The sequence below is a fragment of the Eriocheir sinensis genome, chromosome 63, assembly GCF_024679095.1.
Source record: "Eriocheir sinensis breed Jianghai 21 chromosome 63, ASM2467909v1, whole genome shotgun sequence".
Classification (NCBI taxonomy): Eukaryota; Metazoa; Arthropoda; class Malacostraca; order Decapoda; family Varunidae; genus Eriocheir; species Eriocheir sinensis.
The window spans coordinates 8,720,644-8,739,137 of NC_066571.1; the positions used below are offsets into that span (position 1 = coordinate 8,720,644).

Genomic DNA, 18,494 nt, shown 5'->3' on the forward strand with positions numbered 1-18,494 from the left:
GAGTACGATAGTTTGGCAATGCTGGAATGTACGGTAAATAAGTGACTATGTAGGTACAGTGGGAATGTCATATCTATCGTCTCTGCATGTGATAAAAGTGACAAAGGAAATTGGTTGAACGAGAAGTAAGAGAGTAAAGGAAAGGTAGATAGACTGGCGAAGGGATGAAAAGCGATATTGGTCACCAGAAGAAGACGATGACGAAGACGACGACGACAAATACGAAGAAAGAAGAGAAAGAAGAAAATGAAGTAAAAGAAGAGAGAAAGGAAAGAAGGTATAGTACTTGCCAAGCGATTCACAGCGATGGAAGTTAGAAGAAGCAGAATAAAGAAGAAGAAGAAGAAGAAGAGAAAGAAGAAAACGAAGCAAAATAAGAAAGAGAAGAATATATAGTACTTGCCAAGCGATTCACAGCGATGGAAGTTAGAAGAAGCAGAATAAATAAGTATAGAAGAAGAAGAAGAAGAAGAGAAAGAAGCAGAACAGGAAGAACAAGAAACAGAAGAACATAAGGGTCAACAGCCAGCCCCCCCCACCCCCCAAGCCCCCCACCGTGTTCCTGGTGACGGAGGCGTTGAGCGAGGTGATGGAGGTGAGAATCCAGGTGTGCGAGGCTACCGTGGAGGCCACCGTGGAGAGGTTCCGCACCAGGTAGCCCAGATCAGTGTTGTGCAGACCCTCCAGCTGAGGCCGAACTGCCGACACCTGGGGAAAAGTTGGAAAGTTTCGTTTAGTCGGTGCAACATCTGTGGTCATATCCCGGAGAGACAGGTTGGAAAGTTTCGTTTAGTCGGCGCAACATCTGTGGTCATATCCCTGAGAGAGACAGAAGGGGAAGGAATTTGTGGCGTAGGGATCAGACCCCAGGAGACGGGAAAAGTTGGAAAGTTTCGTTTAGTCGGCGCAACATCTGTGGTCATATCCCGGAGAGAGACAGAAGGGGAAGGAATTATAGGAGAAGGGAACAGACCCCAGGAGACGGGAAAAGTTGGAAAGTTTCGTTTAGTCGGCGGAACATCTGTGGTCATATCCCGGAGAGAGACAGAAGGGGAAGGAATTATAGGAGAAGGGAACAGACCCCAGGAGACGGGAAAAGTTGGAAAGTTTCGTTTAGTCGGCGCAACATCTGTGGTCATATCCCGGAGAGAGACAGAAGGGGAAGGAATTATAGGAGAAGGGAACAGACCCCAGGAGACGGGACACAACCCCCGATTAATACCTGGTACCCATTCACTGCTGGGGGTAGGACGTTGTGATGATGATGATGATGATGATGATAGTAACAGTGATGATAATAATAATAAGGAAAACAACAAGAATAAAAACAATACCTCCTCCTCCTGCTCCTCCTCCTCCTTCTCTTCTTCTTTTTCTTCTTCCTCCTCCTCCTTCTCCTCTTGCTACTACTACTACTACTACTACTACTACTACTACTACTACTACTATTACTATTACTACTACTATTACTACTACTACTATTACTACTACTACTACTACTACTACTACTACTACTACTACTACTACTACTATTAATACGACGACTACGACGACTACAAAGAATTACATTAACCAAAACAATAACGATACTAACAAAACAAAATAGCATCAAAAAGGTTACATACTTAAAAACAAAAAACAAACAAACAAACAAACAAAGAAACAAACAAGTCACCCCCTCACCATTCGCCTCTAGTAACTATCGATAAGAAAATAATAAATAAAATAATAAGTATATATAAATTTTTCTTCCGCAGCGCATCGAGGCTATTAATTAATCTTTACGAGTTTGTTAGTATTTATGTCCCACTTGTATCCGCGAGAGAGAGAGAGAGAGAGAGAGAGAGAGAGAGAGAACCTCTCTCTCTCTCTCTCTCTCTCTCTCTCTCTCTCTCTCTCTCATCACCTCCCTAACTCACTCCCTTCCTCAGTCACTCAGTTAACCAGTCACTCAGTTAGGCAATTAGACCTTCTATCTCATTACACATTTATTTCATCACTCACTATAATATTTTCTCGGTTTTATTTTCTCGCCTTTATCCCTACAACTCACTCTAATCCTTCGTTTCCTTATTCCTCTTTCAGTTTCTTTATTTTCTGATTTTTCTTTCTTTTTGGGTTTTCGATTCTGTTCCTTTTTCCCCTTTTTTTCATTTTTCTCTACATTTTTTCGTTTCTATGTTTCTGCTTCTTCCCTTCATTTCTTTGTCCCCTTCTTCATCCTCCCTTCATCTCTCCACTTCTTGCTCGCCCCTCCATCCTTTCCCCCTCTTTCATTTCCTCCATGTCTTCTTAATCTTTTCATCTCCCCCTTTCATCAGTCTTTCTCCTTTCTATTTCTCCGTTTCTTTATTTTTCATCTCTCTATCTCTTCATTCTTACTTTTCTTTCACGTCTTCATTAGTCTCTCTATGTATCTCTTAGACTTATTCATTTCTCTATCTGTTTATCTCTCGGATCTCCTTCAATCTTCCTTCTTCCCATCTCTCCATTTCTCTATCTTTTTCCCATCTCTCGGTCTCTTCACTCCTCCTTTTTCTCATGTTTCAATTAATAAGGTTCTGATGGTAAGATAACCGGGCAGGACACGTAGTAATGGGTTTAAACTGGATAAATTCAGGTTCAACACGGACATAGGCAAAAATTGGTTTACTAACAGAGTGGTAGATGAGTGGAACAGGCTGAGCAGTCATGTAGTGAGTGCCAATACAACTGTAACACTCAACAATAGCTTAGATAAATTCATGGACAGTGATATTAGGTGGGGTTAGATTCACAGCTTAGGTTCAAAGGAGCGGCCTCTTGCAGACTCCTACGTTCATATGTTCTTATGTTCTTATCTCTCGACCCCTGCCGATTGCATCATATCTCTGTGTCTCTGTCCCTCCAGGTGAGATACAAATCAATCGGTCATACCTTGGTCACACCTGTCCAGGGCGCAGGTGTTCGAGGTACCGGGAAAAACATCACGAGTTACCACACACACACACACACACACACACACACACATATGCCGGTAGTGTGTGTGTGGGGGGGAGGGGGGGGGGAGTAGGTGGTAGGGGAAGGGGGGACGCGGGGAAGGGAGGTGAAGGAAGGGGGGAGGGGGAGGGTGACGTGTATTGCCTCTCCTTCCAACGTGGACCAATCTACATCATCTTTTGCGTCACACACACACACACACACACACACACACACACACACACACACACACACACACACACACACACACACACATTGCGATGGAGCTATTAATGTGTCCCAGACTATTTTTTTTAATAGTATCGGTGGCTGCGTCAAGGTTGCGGGAAATGATGATGATGACGATGATGATGATGAGGGTGGTGGTGATGATGGTGGTGTTGATGGTGATGGTGTTGATGATAATGGTGATGATGGTGATGATGATGGTGAGAGTGTTGGTGTTGGTGATGGTGGTAATGGTGGTGGTGTTGATGATGGTGGTGTAGATGATGGTGATGATAATGATGGTGATGATGAGGGTGTTGATGGTGATGATGGTGTTGATGGTGATGATGAGGGTATTGGTGATGGTGATGATGAGGGCGTTGATGGTGATGATGGTGTTGATGGTGATGATGGTGGTGATGGTGGTAGTGGTGATGATAATGGTGATGATGGTGATGATAACAGGAAACAAGTGTGTTGCCAGAATTCACAAGCAAAACAAGAACAGTCAATACGCTTATTTTTTATATATATATTTTTTGCGTACCTATTCCAGTGCACGCTAACACATACAAACAAACAAACAAACAATTGATTGATTAAAAAAAGAAAACCAATTAGTAATAAAAGAAAAGCCGAAATAACAATGGTCAACTAAAAAAAATTCATAACAACCAAATCCACGAAATAAACTAAATGATCATTAAAAAATACGAAAAATTACTCGGTTAAGAAAATAATTAGAGGTTTTAAAATGGCCGATACACTTTTTCCATTTTTCTTCTGTAATTTGGTATTTTTATTCTCCTCCTCTCCTCGTCTTTTTCTCTTTTGTAATATCTGTTTGTAATTTGTATTTTCTTCCTCTTATCCGTAACATCTTTTTTTTCCTTATTACTGTTTCATTTTCTATTCCATATTCTGTAGTTTATTTCATATCAGCTCCGTAGATTTTTTTTTTCATTTATATTTTCTCTTTTTGTAATTTGTCATTTTATCCAGTTAGCCCCAGACATCATTTTTTCTCTCCTGTATTTTTTTTTTCCCTTCTCTGTAAGTTATAATTTTTTTCCCATTCAGCCTCTTGCATCTTTTTTTCTCTCCTGTATTTTTTTTCTCTTCTCTGTAAGTTAGAATTTTTTTTTCCATTCAGCCTTTGCATAATTTTCTTTCTCTCTTCTGTATTTTTTTTCTCTTCTCTGTAAGTTATAATTTTTTTCCATTCAGCCTTTGCATAATTTTCTTTCTCTCTTCTGTATTTTTTTTCTCTTCTCTGTAAGTTATATTTTTTTTTTCCATTCAGCCTTTGCACAATTTTCTCTCTCCTGTATTTTTTTTCTCTTCTCTGTAAGTTATAATTTTTTTCCCATTCAGCCTTTGCATCTTTTTTTCTCTCCTGTGATTTTTTTTTCTCTTTTCTGTAAGTTATAATTTTTTTCCTATTCAGCCTTTGCATAATTTTCTTTCTCTCTCCTGTATTTTTTTTCTCTTCTCTGTAAGTTATAATTTTTTCCATTCAGCCTTTGCATAATTTTCTTTCTCTCTTCTGTATTTTTTTTTCTCTTCTCTGTAAGTTGTTATTTTTTTCCCATTCAGCCTTTGCATCTTTTTTTTTCTCTCCTGTATTTTTTTTCTCTTCTCTGTAAGTTATTTTTTTTTCCCATTCAGCCTTTGCATAATTTTCTTTCTCTCTCCTGTATTTTTTTCTCTTCTCTGTAAGTTATATTTTTTTCCATACAGCCTCTGCGTTATTTTCTCTCTTCTGTATTTTTTCTCTTTTCTGTAAGTTGTTATTTTTTTCCCATTCAGCCTTTGCATAATTTTCCTTCTCTCTTGTATTTTTTTTCTCTTCTCTGTAAGTTATATTTTTTTTCCATTCAGCCTTTGCATAATTTTCTTTCTCTCTCCTGTATTTTTTTTCTCTTTTCTGTAAGTTATAATTTTTTTTTCCATTCAGCCTTTGCATAATTTTCTTTCTCTCTCCTGTATTTTTTTTCTCTTCTCTGTAAGTTATAAATTTTTTTTCCATTCAGCCTTTGCATAATTTTCTTTCTCCTGTATTTTTTTTCTCTTCTCTGTAAGTTATATTTTTTTTCCATTCAGCCTTTGCATAATTTTCTTTCTCCTGTATTTTTTTCTCTTCTCTGTAAGTTATAATTTTTTTCCCATTCAGCCTTTGCATAATTTTCTTTCTCTCCTGTATTTTTTTTCTCTTCTCTGTAAGTTATATTTTTTTTTCCATTCAGCCTTTGCATAATTTTCTTTCTTCTGTATTTTTTTTCTCTTTTCTGTAAGTTATAATTTTTTTCCCATTCAGCCTTTGCATAATTTTCTTTCTCTCTCCTGTATTCTTTTTCTCTTCTCTGTAAGTTATAATTTTTTTTCCATTCAGCCTTTGCATAATTTTCTTTCTCTCTCCTGTATTTTCTTCTCTTCTCTGTAAATTAAAATTTTTTCCATACAGCCTTTGCATAATTTTCTTTCTCTCTCCTGTATTTTTTTTCTCTTCTCTGTAAGTTATATTTTTTTCCATACAGCCTCTGCGTTATTTTCTCTCTTCTGTATTTTTTTCTCTTTTCTGTAAGTTATCATTTTTTCCATACAGCCTCTGCGTTATTTTCTCTCTCCTGTGAATTTTCTGTCATCTTCGTTATTTGTCATTTTTCCACTTCGTTTCTGCATCTATTTCCCTCTTCTGCATTTTCTTTCTTTTCAAATACGTTATCCTTTTTTTCCATACTTTCCATACAGATCCTGCCCCGTTTTCTCCCTCCTATGTATCCTAATTCTTCTGTGACATCTTCCTCTTTTCCTCTCGCCTGTATGTTAGCCCTTCAGTCACATCCTCGTCAGTTCTGCTATTTTATCCTTATTTGAGCGGACTCCCGTTACATACGCGTTACAGTCTCGTTCCATTCTCGTGGGCATAAAATCTATCATAGCGGGGTCATATAAAAATCGAGTTGGAAAGTTTCGTTTAGTCGGCGCAACATCTGTGGTCATATGCCGGAGAGAGACAGAAGGGGAAGGAATTATAGGAGAAGGGAACAGACCCCAGGAGACGGGACACAAACCCCGATTAATACCTGGTACCCATTCACTGCTGGGTGGACAGGGGCGTAGGGTATCGGAAAAGCCGCCCAAATTTTTTCCACTCCGCCCGGGAATCGAAATGTAAAAATCGAGGTTCATGCGGAAACAGAGAAGCAATGGATTTTTTTTCCTCTTATTCTTCTTGTTTTTGTTCTTGTTCTTGGTCTTCATTCTTTTTCTTCTTCCTCTTTGATTTTTTTCTTCTTCTCTGCTTCTCTTCGTCCTTCTCCTCCTCCTCCCTAAATATAAATACTCACTAGGTCAGTTTCAACGCCATGGTGACCGCATAACAACTGTCACTTAGGTTTCGGACAGACCACTTAGTTTAGGCCTCAGGGTCTGTGTGGTCTGGTTATCTATGTAAATCTATGTAATTCCTCTTTCCCTTCCCCGCCCCTCCGCCCCCCTCCCTCCCCTCACATGACCAAGGGAGCACGGGGTAACAAAGGGAGTGTGCGTGTCTCCGAGGGGCGGGCAGCGGCTTCCTCATGACTTCCAGGGCCACATTAAGACTTACTCCTGATGGGCACCTGTCTCTCTCTTGGATTGGCAGGCTCGCGTTCACCTTGCCCGCCGCTGCCTTCTCCTCCTCCGCCTCCTTCTCTGACTTTTTCTTCGTCTCCTTCTGCTTCTTTTTCTCTTTCTTATTTTCCCTTTCATTTTCTTTTTCATTTTCACTTCCTTTGTGTTTTCTTTTTCTATTTTTCTTTTCTTCTTCTTCTTCTTCTTCTTCTTCTCCACCAATTCCTCCTCCTCCTCCTCCTCCTCCTCTTCCACCACCACCAGCATTACCATAATACCCTACGAGACGTCTTAATGTGACATATCTTACAGACGAAGGAAGGAAGGAAGGAAGGAGAGAGAGAGAGATAACGGAGAGAAGGAAACACGGCACACTGGCACTGCTTAAAGAAGGAAGGAGGGAGAGAGGGAGGGAGGGAGATACGTGGAAGGAGAAAGGGAGGGGAGGAGGGAACAGGGGGAGGATGATACTGGCAGGCTTAGAGGAAGGAAGGAAGGAGGGATTGAGAGAGGAAAGGAGACATGTAAAGGGGAAGGAGAGGAGGAAGGGAGGGAGGGAGAGGGGAAGAGGAAGGAAGGAGGAAAGGAGGGAGAGAGAGAAAGACTTGTAAGGGATAGGGAAGGGGAGGAGTAAGGAAGGAGGAAAGTAGGGAGAGAGAGAGAGAGAGAAAGACTTGTAAGGGAGAGTAGAGGCAGGAAGGAGGGATTGAGACAGGGCAGGAGGCGTGTACCAAGACAAGGCACTCTCCGGCGGGCAGTGGAGGGCGCCGGACGAAGAGAAGCACTATAATGAAACTCAGGTGAGGTCTTGCAGGTATACAGGTGTGAAGGTGATTTATTTCGGACAGGTGAGTGGGTCTGTCCGTCTGTCCTCGGTTCACTTATTTGACTTCTCCCAGGATGGATTTATATGACTTTTTTTTCTTCGTATTTCAGGCTTGTACGAGTTAATTGGGTTTAAAAGAGAAGTGGATGAGTTATGTGTCTGGGTTTGGGTTTAACTCTCTATGTTTGTTTGTGTTCTTAATTTTGTATCGTAGTTGGAAAGTTTCGTTTAGTCGGCGCAACATCTGTGGTCATATGCCGGAGAGAGACAGAAGGGGAAGGAATTATAGGAGAAGGGAACAGACCCCAGGAGACGGGAAAAGTTGGAAAGTTTCGTTTAGTCGGCGCAACATCTGTGGTCATATGCCGGAAAGAGACAGAAGGGGAAGTAATTATAGGAGAAGGGAAAAGACCCCAGGAGACGGGACACAACCCTCGATTAATACCTGGTACCCATTCACTGCTGGGTGGACAGGGGCGTAGGGTATCGGAAATGCCGCCCAAAGTTTTCCACTCCACCTTGGAAAGTTTCGTTTAGTCGGCGCAACATCTGTGGTTATATGCCGGAGAGAGACAGAAGGGGAAGGAATTATAGGAGAAGGGAACAGACCCCAGGAGACTGGACACAACACCCGATTAATACCTGGTACCCATTCACTGCTGGGTGGACAGGGGCGTAGGGTATCGGAAAAGCCGCCCAAATTTTTCCACTCCGCCCGGGAATCGAACCTTCTTCTTCTTCTTATCATTATTATTATTATTATTATTATTATTATTATTATTATTATTATTATTATTATTATTATTATTATTATTATTATTATTATTATTATTATTATTATTATTATTATTATTATTATTATTATTATTATTATTATTATTATTATTATTATTATTATTATTATTATTTTCCTCTACTTGCAATGTGATTCTGTTCATTTACCCCAAGAGTCACTATTTTTTTTTTTGCGTTTGTTTAATTTCTTGCTCTAAGTCGCATTTCTATTGTTTTTCCACATTATCATTATTTCTTCTTTACATGCAGGCAATTGTGTCCACTCACCCAAACAAACACACCCTTCACAGCAGAACATGTGAAGGGGAACGAGAAGAAAGACGTGCGTAAAATCAACTCATTCTTGTATTATAGTTCTTTTTTCTTTGTCAGAATGTGTGCAACAGTAGTACATGTATGTCATGGCGGGAGCATGAGAGAGGAACCCACGCAGTTGTTTGTTATTTATGTATTTCTAGTTTGTGCAGGTGTGCCGTTCTGTGTGTGTGTGTGTGTGTGTGTGTGTGTGTATTTACCTAGTCGTAGTTTTACAGGGCCTGGGTTTTATGCTCGTGTGGTCCCGTCTCCGTATCTATGTTTATCCAAGTTTTCCGTAAAGCATTGCACACTCCTCGCCGATACTACATCCTCACTTAGTCTGTTCCAAACCTCAATATTTCATTACGGTGTGTGTGTGTGTGTGTGTGTGTGTGTGTGTGTGTGTGTGTGTGTGTGTGTGTGTGTGTGTGTGTGTGTGTGTGTGTGTGTGTGTGTGTTAATTTTTTAGTGAGGTGAATATTAATTAATTAACCCTTTTGGTGTGATAACTTACAGCCTTCAATAAGACCACAAGTGCGTTGGCTGAGTGATATGTGTGATGACGCGGGTGGTGACGTTGCTGGTGACGACGGGGTTTCATAAGATTAATACCATGTGCAATTTTTTTTTTATATGGAATCAAATGCCGTATACAACTGTTTACATAGGATCACACACACAAAAAATTCCGTTGTTTCTCTAGGATCAAACACCATATGCATCTGTTAACATAGGGTGAGAAACAAACACTTGCCATTATTTATATAGAATCAAATACCTTATGTAACTGTTTATACATAGGATCACAAGAAAGAGAAAAACGCCGTTGTTTCTTTAGTATCAAACACCATATGCATCTGTTAATATAGGGTCAGAAACAAACACTTGCCATTATTTCTACAGGATCAAATACCTTATGTAACTGTTTATATATAGGATTACAAGAAAAAGGAAAACATGCCGTTGTTTCTCTAGGATCAAACACCATATGCATCTGTTAACATAGGGTCAGAAACAAACACTTGCCATTATTTATATAGGATCAAATATCTTATGCAACTGTTTTTATATCAGAAACAAACACTTGCCATTATTTCTATAGAATCAAATATCTTATGCAACTGTTTTTATATAGGATCACAAACCACACACCATTGTTTATATTAGATAAAAAAAACATATGATAATGTTTATATTGCATCACAAACCACATGCTTTTTGTATCCGTGAGGTAAAAAAATCAAACATATGCAACTATTTCAATAAGATAACAATAACAACTAGAACAAAAACGAAAAAAAACTAAGTTCCCCAACCCGTTATGGCGCAAGCAAATATTTAAAGTGGAGCCATCTTGCTTGACACTGTTTATCAAGAATCCAATACACCATCACATTACGCTCGGACCTACAAACACAACACCCAACTTCACCCTCCTCCACACACAGGCGACAGGGAGGGGCGCCGTCCGTGGTGGTGGTGCTGGTGGTGGTGTCTGTGGCGGCGTCCGTGGGGGTGGAGGGTCTGCCAAGCTTCTGGTGGGGCACGAGTGGAGAGACTTACGACGATGTTCTTGATCCTCTTGCCACTGGTAGCGGGAAGACTCTTGCGGCGCTGGACGAAGCGGTGAGTATCAAGACGCCTTCTCTCCACCTGAAAATGACCCCTCTTCTGGATACTCCCTCTGTTTGCTTTTGCCGGAGAAGTGATTAGCGGGATTTTTGGCTATTTTTTCTGTTTGTTGGCCTGGTATCAAGACTCCTTATCTATCTGTCTGAAACTGACCTCTTTTCTGGACACTCCCTTTGTTTGCTTTTGCAGGAGAAGTGATTAGCGGGATTTTTGGTTATTTTTTTCTTTGTTTGTTGACCTCTCTTCTGGCCACTCCCTTTGTTTGCTTTTGCAGGAGGTGATTAGCGGGATTTTTGGTTATTTTTTCATTGTTTGTTGCCCCAGTATCAAGTCTCCTTTCCTGACCTCTCTTCTGGCCACTCCCTCTGTTTGCTTTTGCTGGAGAAGTGATTAGCCGGCTGTTTTTTTTCTCTGTGTATTGCCCTTGAATTTTCTTTACCGTTAAAAAAATGATTCTCTGTGTATTACCTTTGAGTTTTCTTTACCGTTAAAAAAAATGCGTTAAGGAGTTCGTTTGTATGTTCGTATTTCTTCGTATTCGTTAGTTCTAAGGTTTTGTATGTCTTTAAATTAGTGGATAGAGGAAGGGTAAGATCCGTAGGTTTTCCGATTGCTCTCCCTCTTCTTCCTCCTCTCTTCTTTTTTTTTTGTTCTTCTTTGACTTCGTATATTTTTCTTGACGTCTTTTATCTTTTAACTTTTCTTCGTTTTCCTTCTATTTTTTTGCTTTTTCTTCTTTTCTTTTTTATTTGAATTTTCCCTCTGCCCTTTCTTCCTCCTTCCTCCTCTCTTCTTTTTTTTCTTCGTTCTTCTTTGACTTGTTTTTTTTGTTGACATCTTTCATCTTTTAACTTTTCTTCGTTTTCCTTCTTTTTTTGCTTTTTCTTCTTTATTTTCCTTTTTCCTCTTCGATGTTTTACTCTGGCCTTTCCTTTTTCTCCACCATGATTTCTTCTTCTTTTTCTCCTGCTTGTTCTTTATGTTCTTTTTCATCATCATCTACATCTACATCCTCATCTTCTATTCGCGAAGCAACGCCGACCCACAGACAACTCAATCCCTGCTTCAAACCTTCCTTTCTGTCCCTCATATCCAGAACATGTGGGCGGCTCCAGGGAAGGCCGCGGGCAGCATGTGGACCCAACCCTATGCCCCGGCCAGCGCGTGGGGCAATTCATACGAGTGGCCGGCAACCAACACCTACTGGCAGCCGACCTACAGGATGGTACGCGAAGCCCCCGACGATTTGAAGACTGACGAAGGCACTGAACCGGAGGAGGAGGGAAAAGATTCAGCGGGGGAGAAAAAGGAGCAGAAAGATAAGGAGGATAACACGAGGGGTAGTGCCGCATCGAAGTCAACGGTCGGGAAGGATAAGCCAAGACCGAAGCGGAGCGTTCTCAAGCCTGAAGGAGACGGGAAAGGCAAGGACGCAGAGAGCAAGGCGGCGCAGGACAAGCAGGCAAAGAAAGGTAAGAAGGAAACGCCACAGGAGAAGAAGGAGAAGCAGGCGAAGGAAGACACGAAGAACCCTGCCGCTTGGGAGAAGAAGGAAGGAGCGACGGCGAAGAAGTACTACGGAGGGGGAGAGAAGTATGACTATGCGGCGAAGAAGAGCAAAGGAAGCAAGGGCGATAGCGAGAGTAGTGGGAGCAGTGAAAGCAGTGGGAGCAGTGGGAGCAGTGAGAGCAGTGAAAGCAGTGGAAGCAGTGAAAGCAAGGATAGTTCTGAGGAAAGCAAGGAGAAAAAGCATGCCACGAAGTAAGGGGTAACTACTACTACTATTACTACTACTACTACAAAATATAAACCTTCCAAGCCCAATATTTAAACCTAACTTTACTTTACATAAACTTGAGAATGACTATGATGATAACTTTAATGATTATAATGACGATAATCAACCCCTGCCCCCTTCTCTCTCTCTATCTATCTATCTATCTCTCAGGAAACAAAAGAGGAACGCAGGTGACGTCTTAACAGAGGAGAGAGTTGAGGAGGAGGAAGGAACGGTGCCGGGAGAGGACGGCGTGAGCGAATGGGTGATGGTGTGAGGATGCTGATGCTGATGATGATGGTGCTGTTAGTGTCGATAACGGGGTAACATTATGGTGGTTAGCGAAGGAGTCTGTCAATGCTTCTCTTTCTCGCTTGTTCTTCTTTCGGGTAGTTTTATTTTCTTTGTTTTTTCCTAATTTTCTGTTTCAAAGTTTGTATTCGTCTAGTTCTTTCTCTGTGTGTCGTTCTTGGTTATTGATATTTCTTCTGTTCTCTGCCTCAGTCTGTCAATGTTCTTCCTTATTGTTCATTCATATTTCGAGGATTTTTTTCCTTTTTCTCAGTTTTTTAATTTAAAGTTCGCATTTCTCTGATTTTCTCTCTTTGCCGTCTTTGTTTGTCTTTATTCTCTCTCTCTCTCTCTCTCTCTCTCTCTCTCTCTCTCTCTCTCTCTCTCTCTCTCTCTCTCTCTCTCTCTCTCTCTCTCTCTCTCTCTCTCTCTCTCTCTCTCTCTCTCTCTCTATCTATCTATCTATCTACCTATCTCTCGTCGTGTTTACTAAAAGAGCTATGCAGTTTTCAGAGTGGTTTGGGCGACTCTTTCAGTATAAGTTAACCGCATCCAATGTTATCAATATCTGTGTTTTTATTTTTCAGCTTCGATGTGTCTGTCTGTCTCGTTTTAAGTGTACTAAGATGGACTGCAGTTATGTTTGTTTTAATATTATTGTAAGCTGTATTTTCTGGTTCTAAGGTATTGTTCTGTTAACTTCATATATTTGTACCTATACTGTATTTTGCAAGCTTTGGTCAATAAAAATATCTATCTATCTGTCTATCTGCCTCTATCTGTCTGTTTGTCTGCCTGTCTGTCCGTCTGTTGAGTGTACATTTATGTCTATCAACCTGACTGTCTGTTCGTCTGTCTGTCTGTTTGTCTGTTCGTGGGCCCACCTATCAGCTATAAATCTGTCTGTCTGTCCGTCTGTCTGTCTGTCTGTCTGTTCATGTGCCCACCTATCTGTCTGTTTGTCTGTCTCTCCGTGCCTGGGACCGAAGATTCCTTCCCTTCCCTTCCCTTCCCATCCTCCCGTTGCCCCTCCCTTCCCTTCCCTTCCCTTCCCTTCCCTTCCCTCCTCTTCCCTTTCACTCCCCTCTTTTCCCTTCCCTTCCCTTCCCCTCCCTTCCCTTCCCTTCCCTTCCACTCCCTTCCCTTCCCTTCCCTTCCCTTCTCTTTCCCTCCCATCCCTTCCCTTCCCTTCCCCTCCCTTCCCTTCCCTTCCCTTCCCTTCCCTTCCACTCCCATCCCTTCCCTTCCCATCCCTTCCTACTGATGCCCCTCCTCTTCCTGCTGGTCGGCTATACTGTTGGGTGGTACTGTCCATCACTCCCTTTGTCTGGTGTGTTGTCGAGCGCGGTTCCCTGCAAGTCACGTTCCTTTGCGTTCCCTTAGGTCATATGTTTTGTTCCCGTGTTTTTTATTTATTTATTTTATTTTTACAGCAGAGGAGACAGTGCAAGGGCGTAAAAAAAGGAAAACAATAATGAAAAAAAAAAGCCCGCTACTTACTGCTCCTGAATAGAGTGCCCAAAATGAGAGATCAATTTACTTCCTCCCTCCCTCCTTCCCTTTATCCCTCCCCTCCTCCCTCCCTTCCTCCTCCTTTTATCCCTTGTCCTTCGTCTTTCTTTTATATTGTGTTGCTTCTACATATAAGGTTTTGGGGTCCTATCAGCGGTGTCAAATTATCGTACTCAGCGCATTGCATTTTCGTCGTTTCCAACCGATAAATATAACGAAAAAAGAACGAAAACCTTTAATAATCATCAGTTGTAACGCTAACTTTGATTTTCGATAGTTATTGGTGTGGGTACGATAACCTTGGAGCTAAAAAAATTATAAATGCAATGCTCAGTGGTCGGCCGATAGAGCAGCTGTGTCTTTTAACGTACATAATAAAACGGAATGATTTGATTTATAACTATCGTCTACCTTATTCTTATTCTTATTCTTATTATTATTATTATTATTATTATTATTATTATTATTATTATTATTATTATTTTGGTATCGTAGGACATGTGAAGATTACGAGTCGCGTTGATGTGTGTGTGTGTGTGTGTGTGTGTGTGTGTGTGTGTGTGTGTGTGCGTACTCTATACATCTTTGCACCTGTGGCTGGAGGAATGATGGTACGTACATGATGACATGGTGTAAATATTAAGTCTCTCTCTCTCTCTCTCTCTCTCTCTCTCTCTCTCTCTCTCTCTCTCTCTCTCTCTCTCTCTCTCTCTCTCTCTCTCTCTCTCTCTCTCTCTCTCTCTCTCTCTCCCGCAACTAACAAAATACTCGTAATATAAAAATAAAAAATAAAAACGCGAATTAACTGGGTGTATACCGGAGCGGCAAAAGGGCACACAACACGATAAACTACACCAGTAAACAAACAAACAAACAAACAAACAAACACATAACACACAACATCCGGGAAAAAAGATTCGGGCTACAAGCAAACAAAGAAGACAAAAGAAAAAGAAGAAGAAAGAAAGAAACTACGACGAATGGAGAAGAAAGAAGAACGTGAAGGGAGGAAAAGAATGAAGATCAGAATGGGAACACTGCACGGAGGGGGGGGGGGGGTAGAGGGGGAGGGGGGCAGGGCACAGGACAGGACAAAGGTATATATCAAGGTCCTGCGCATAATACACTGGTCTCCCCTCCGTATGCCTGCACGTGTTGTATTGTTGTATTCTTCTGCGGGAATAGAATCAATTATACGCCTGCCTGTCTTCGTGTCCCCGCTTGCTCCCGTATATTAAGGTGGAAGGAGTTCTCTGGTCACCGCAGACATCCACTTCCAGTTCCTCCGCTTGGACAAGACATCGAGGTGGTCTTCATTTTCTGGTCCTTCGTTTTCTTTGCCCTCTCGCTTCGTCCCTGCAAGATGAGGTAGGTTTGTCGTAGAGTGAAGATGTAGAGTGATGTTGTCTTCTTTTCTGCCCTGTGTCGTCAGTGCTCCTTCCAGTTCTGTCGTTTTCTTCGTCCCTGGAAAATGAAGTATGTTCCCGGAAGACACATAATGAGAGTGTGTTGATTTCTCTCACTCTCTTGTCCCGTATCGTCAGTGCTCCTTCTAGTTCTGTCGCTCTCTTCGTCCCTGGAAAATGAAGTATGTTCCCGGAAGACACATATTGAGAGTGTGTTGATTTCTCTCACTCTTGCCCCGTATCGTTAGTGTTCTTTCCAGTTCCATCGTTCTCTTCGTCCCTGGAAAATGAAGTATGTTCCCGGAAGACACATATTGAGAGAGTGTTGATTTCTCTCACTCTCTTGTCCCGTATCGTCAGTGCTCTTTCCAGTTCTATCGTTCTCTTCGTCCCTGGAAAATGATGTTCCCCGGAGACACATCTTGGGATTGTGTTGATTTCTCTCACTCTCTTGCCCCGTATCGTTAGTGTTCTTTCCAGTTCTATCGTTCTCTTCGTCCCTGGAAAATGATGTTCCCGGAAGACACATATTGAGAGTGTGTTGATTTCTCTCACTCTTGCCCCGTATCGTTAGTGGTCTTTCCAGTTCTATCGTTCTCTTCGTCCCTGAAAAATGATGTTCCCCGGAGACACATCTTGGGAGTGTGTTGATTTCTCTCACTCTCTTCAAAAGAAAATAAAGTCTCCTGAAGGCGTGGATTGATATTGTGTTATTCTCTTGCTCAGTATCCTCTTTGTTCCTTCTAGTAGTCTCGCTGTCTTCCTTCCTGCAAGATGAAATAAGTTCCCTGAAGGCGTGGATTGATATTGTGTTTATATATCTCATTCTCTTGCTCAGTATCCTCTTTGTTCCTTCTAGTAGTCTCGCTTTCTTCCCTCCTGCAAGATGAAGTTCCCTGAAGGCGTGGATTGATATTGTGTTTATATATCTCATTCTCTTGCTCAATATCCTCTTTGTTCCTTCTAGTAGTCTCGCTTTCTTCCTTCCTGCAAGATGAAATAAGTTCCCTGAAGGCGTGGATTGATATTGTATTTATATATCTCATTCTGTTGCTCAATATCCTCTTTGTTCCTTCTAGTAGTCTCGCTTTCTTCCTTCCTGCAAGATGAAATAAGTTCCCTGAAGGCGTGGATTGATATTGTGTTTATATCTCTCATTCTCTTGCTCAATATCCTCTTTGTTCCTTCTAGTAGTCTCGCTTTCTTCCTTCCTGCAAGATGATGTGAGTTCCCTGAAGGCGTGGATTGATATTGTGTTTATATATCTCATTCTCTTGTTCAGTGTCCTCAGTGTTTCTTGTGACCTCATATCTTTCGATCCCGCAAGATATGGTTCCCTGAAGACGTAGACTGAGGTCTTTCTAACTCTCACTCTCTTAGGCCGTATCCTCCATGTTCCTCGAGTCCTTTCGTTCTCTTCCCTGCTGCAAGATCAAGATGAAGATGAGATTGTATTCTTGCATGAGGGTCTTTTAATCTTCCTCTTGAGTCTAGCAGATGATGAAGACGTGTGGATGACGAGTTCCTGGTCACGGTTCTCTAGGCTCCCAAATCAGACGAAGGTGGAACCGCCGACGAAGACAATTCTATGAACTTTGCGTAGAAAGGGTCTTTTGAAGCTCCTAAATCAGATGACGAAAGTATGGCACTGGCGAAGGGGTGTTTAGAGTAATATAAGCTTCATACAGTGTAGGTCTCTCTATTCAAATCCTTTCCGCAAGAGGTAACCGGCATCTCCATTCTTTCATTCTTTTCGCTGACAAACTCTCAAACAGCGAAGGGGTGTTTGGAGTAATATAAGCTTCATACAGTGTAGGTCTCTCTATTCAAATCCCTTCTGCAAGAGGTAACCGGCATCTCCATTCTTTCATCCATTTCGCTGATAAACTCTCAAATAGCCGGTATATATTTCCTTAATTGACGCTTTCTATTTTTTTGGTGATTTTTTGTTTAGAGTAATATAAGCTTCATACAGTGTAGGTCTCTCTATTCAAACCCTTTCCGCAAGAGGTAACCGGCATCTCCATTCTTTCATCCATTTCGCTGATAAACTCTCATATAGCCGGCAAATATTTCCCTCATTGCCGCCTTATATTTTGGGTGATTTTTTCCATTCCATTTGACAGTTTTTGCGGTTCGTCTCTATTTCCTCCGGCCAACGACTTCACTATTTGGTTTTGGGGAGTAGTGCTATATTGAGGGCTTTTCAGGGCGCCACTGTATTTGCCCTTGAGCTGCCTCTATAGAAAGAAAAACATTGTATATGAGGACGGAGGGGACGCTACTGCATATTAACGATCCGGCTGACGTAGGGACTGATACCATAGTGAGAAGAGAGCACGACTTTTATCTGTTTTGTGAAAGGAAGCATCGCGGGCCGGGGCTTTCTATAGTGACTTGAAAACCGACGAGGTGAATGGATAGGCGCCGTTTGGACATACATTTACATGCTAACGGAAGGTGAAAGGGAGTCCTCAAAAGATAAGAGTATTTCGTAACCTTAAAGACGTTCGAGGGAGCAGCTGCATGTGGAGAGAGGAGAAAGAGGAGTGTGTCTTTCTTTTCTTCCTTTCCAACGGGACCGATAACCAGAGGGACGCTTGTTCTGGACTTAAGGGTTAAAATGAACGCCTAGGAACGCCCAACGGGACCAATAAGCAGAGGAACGCCTTTGTTCTGGACTTAAGGGTTAAAATGAACGCCTAGGAACGCCCAACGGGACCGATAAGCAGAGGGACGCCTTTGTTCTGGACTTAAGGGTTAAAATGAACGCCTAGGAACGCCCAACGGGACCGATAAGCATAGGGACGCCTGTGTTCTGGACTTAAGGCTTAGAATGAACGCCTAGGAACGCCCAACGGTACAAGATCCTGCCTTTGTTCTGTACTTTAGGGTTAGAATGAACGCCCAGAGGAACGCCCAACGGTACAAGATCCTGCCTTTGTTCTGTACTTTAGGGTTAGAATGAACGCCCAGATGAACGCCCAACGGTACAAGATCCTTCCTTTGTTCTGTACTTAAGGCTTAGAATGAACGCCTAGGAACGCCCAACGGTATAAGATCCTTCCTTTGTTCTGTACTTAAGGCTTAGAATGAACGCCCAGAGGAACGCCTAACGGTACAAGATCCTGCCTTTGTTCTGTACTTTAGGGTTAGA

At 41.8% G+C, this 18,494-nt stretch overlaps 2 protein-coding genes across 3 annotated transcripts in view; one reads left to right on the forward strand and one right to left on the reverse strand.

The window, feature by feature from the left end:
• Positions 1-18,494, reverse strand: part of LOC126986977 (cubilin-like) — a 111,020-nt gene that overhangs the window by 49,330 nt on the left and 43,196 nt on the right. The window contains exon 4 of the mRNA XM_050843552.1: positions 556-708. Within this exon, the coding sequence (XP_050699509.1) occupies positions 556-708 (153 nt within the window). The remainder of the gene's footprint in view (positions 1-555; positions 709-18,494) is intronic.
• On the forward strand, positions 7,450-13,185 carry LOC126986979 (cilia- and flagella-associated protein 251-like). Of its 2 annotated transcripts, none has more exons than XM_050843559.1 (4): positions 7,450-7,601; positions 10,168-10,345; positions 11,448-12,119; positions 12,300-13,185. In XM_050843559.1, the coding sequence occupies exons 1-3, from the start codon at positions 7,591-7,593 to the stop codon at positions 12,114-12,116; spliced, it is 858 nt and encodes a 285-aa protein (XP_050699516.1). In that variant the 5' UTR covers positions 7,450-7,590; the 3' UTR covers positions 12,117-12,119; positions 12,300-13,185. The 2 variants fall into 2 exon arrangements, with proteins under 2 accessions (XP_050699516.1, XP_050699515.1); XM_050843558.1 differs by having other exon boundaries at positions 11,448-12,112.

What these genes read in the sequence shown, in the direction of transcription:
- LOC126986979 (XM_050843558.1), top strand. An exon ending in TTGCGGCGCTGGACGAAGCG is followed by an intron (nt 10,346 to 11,447) that starts GTGAGTATCAAG and finishes CCTCATATCCAG; the next exon opens with AACATGTGGGCGGCTCCAGG. An exon ending in GAGAAAAAGCATGCCACGAA is followed by an intron (nt 12,113 to 12,299) that starts GTAAGGGGTAAC and finishes TCTATCTCTCAG; the next exon opens with GAAACAAAAGAGGAACGCAG.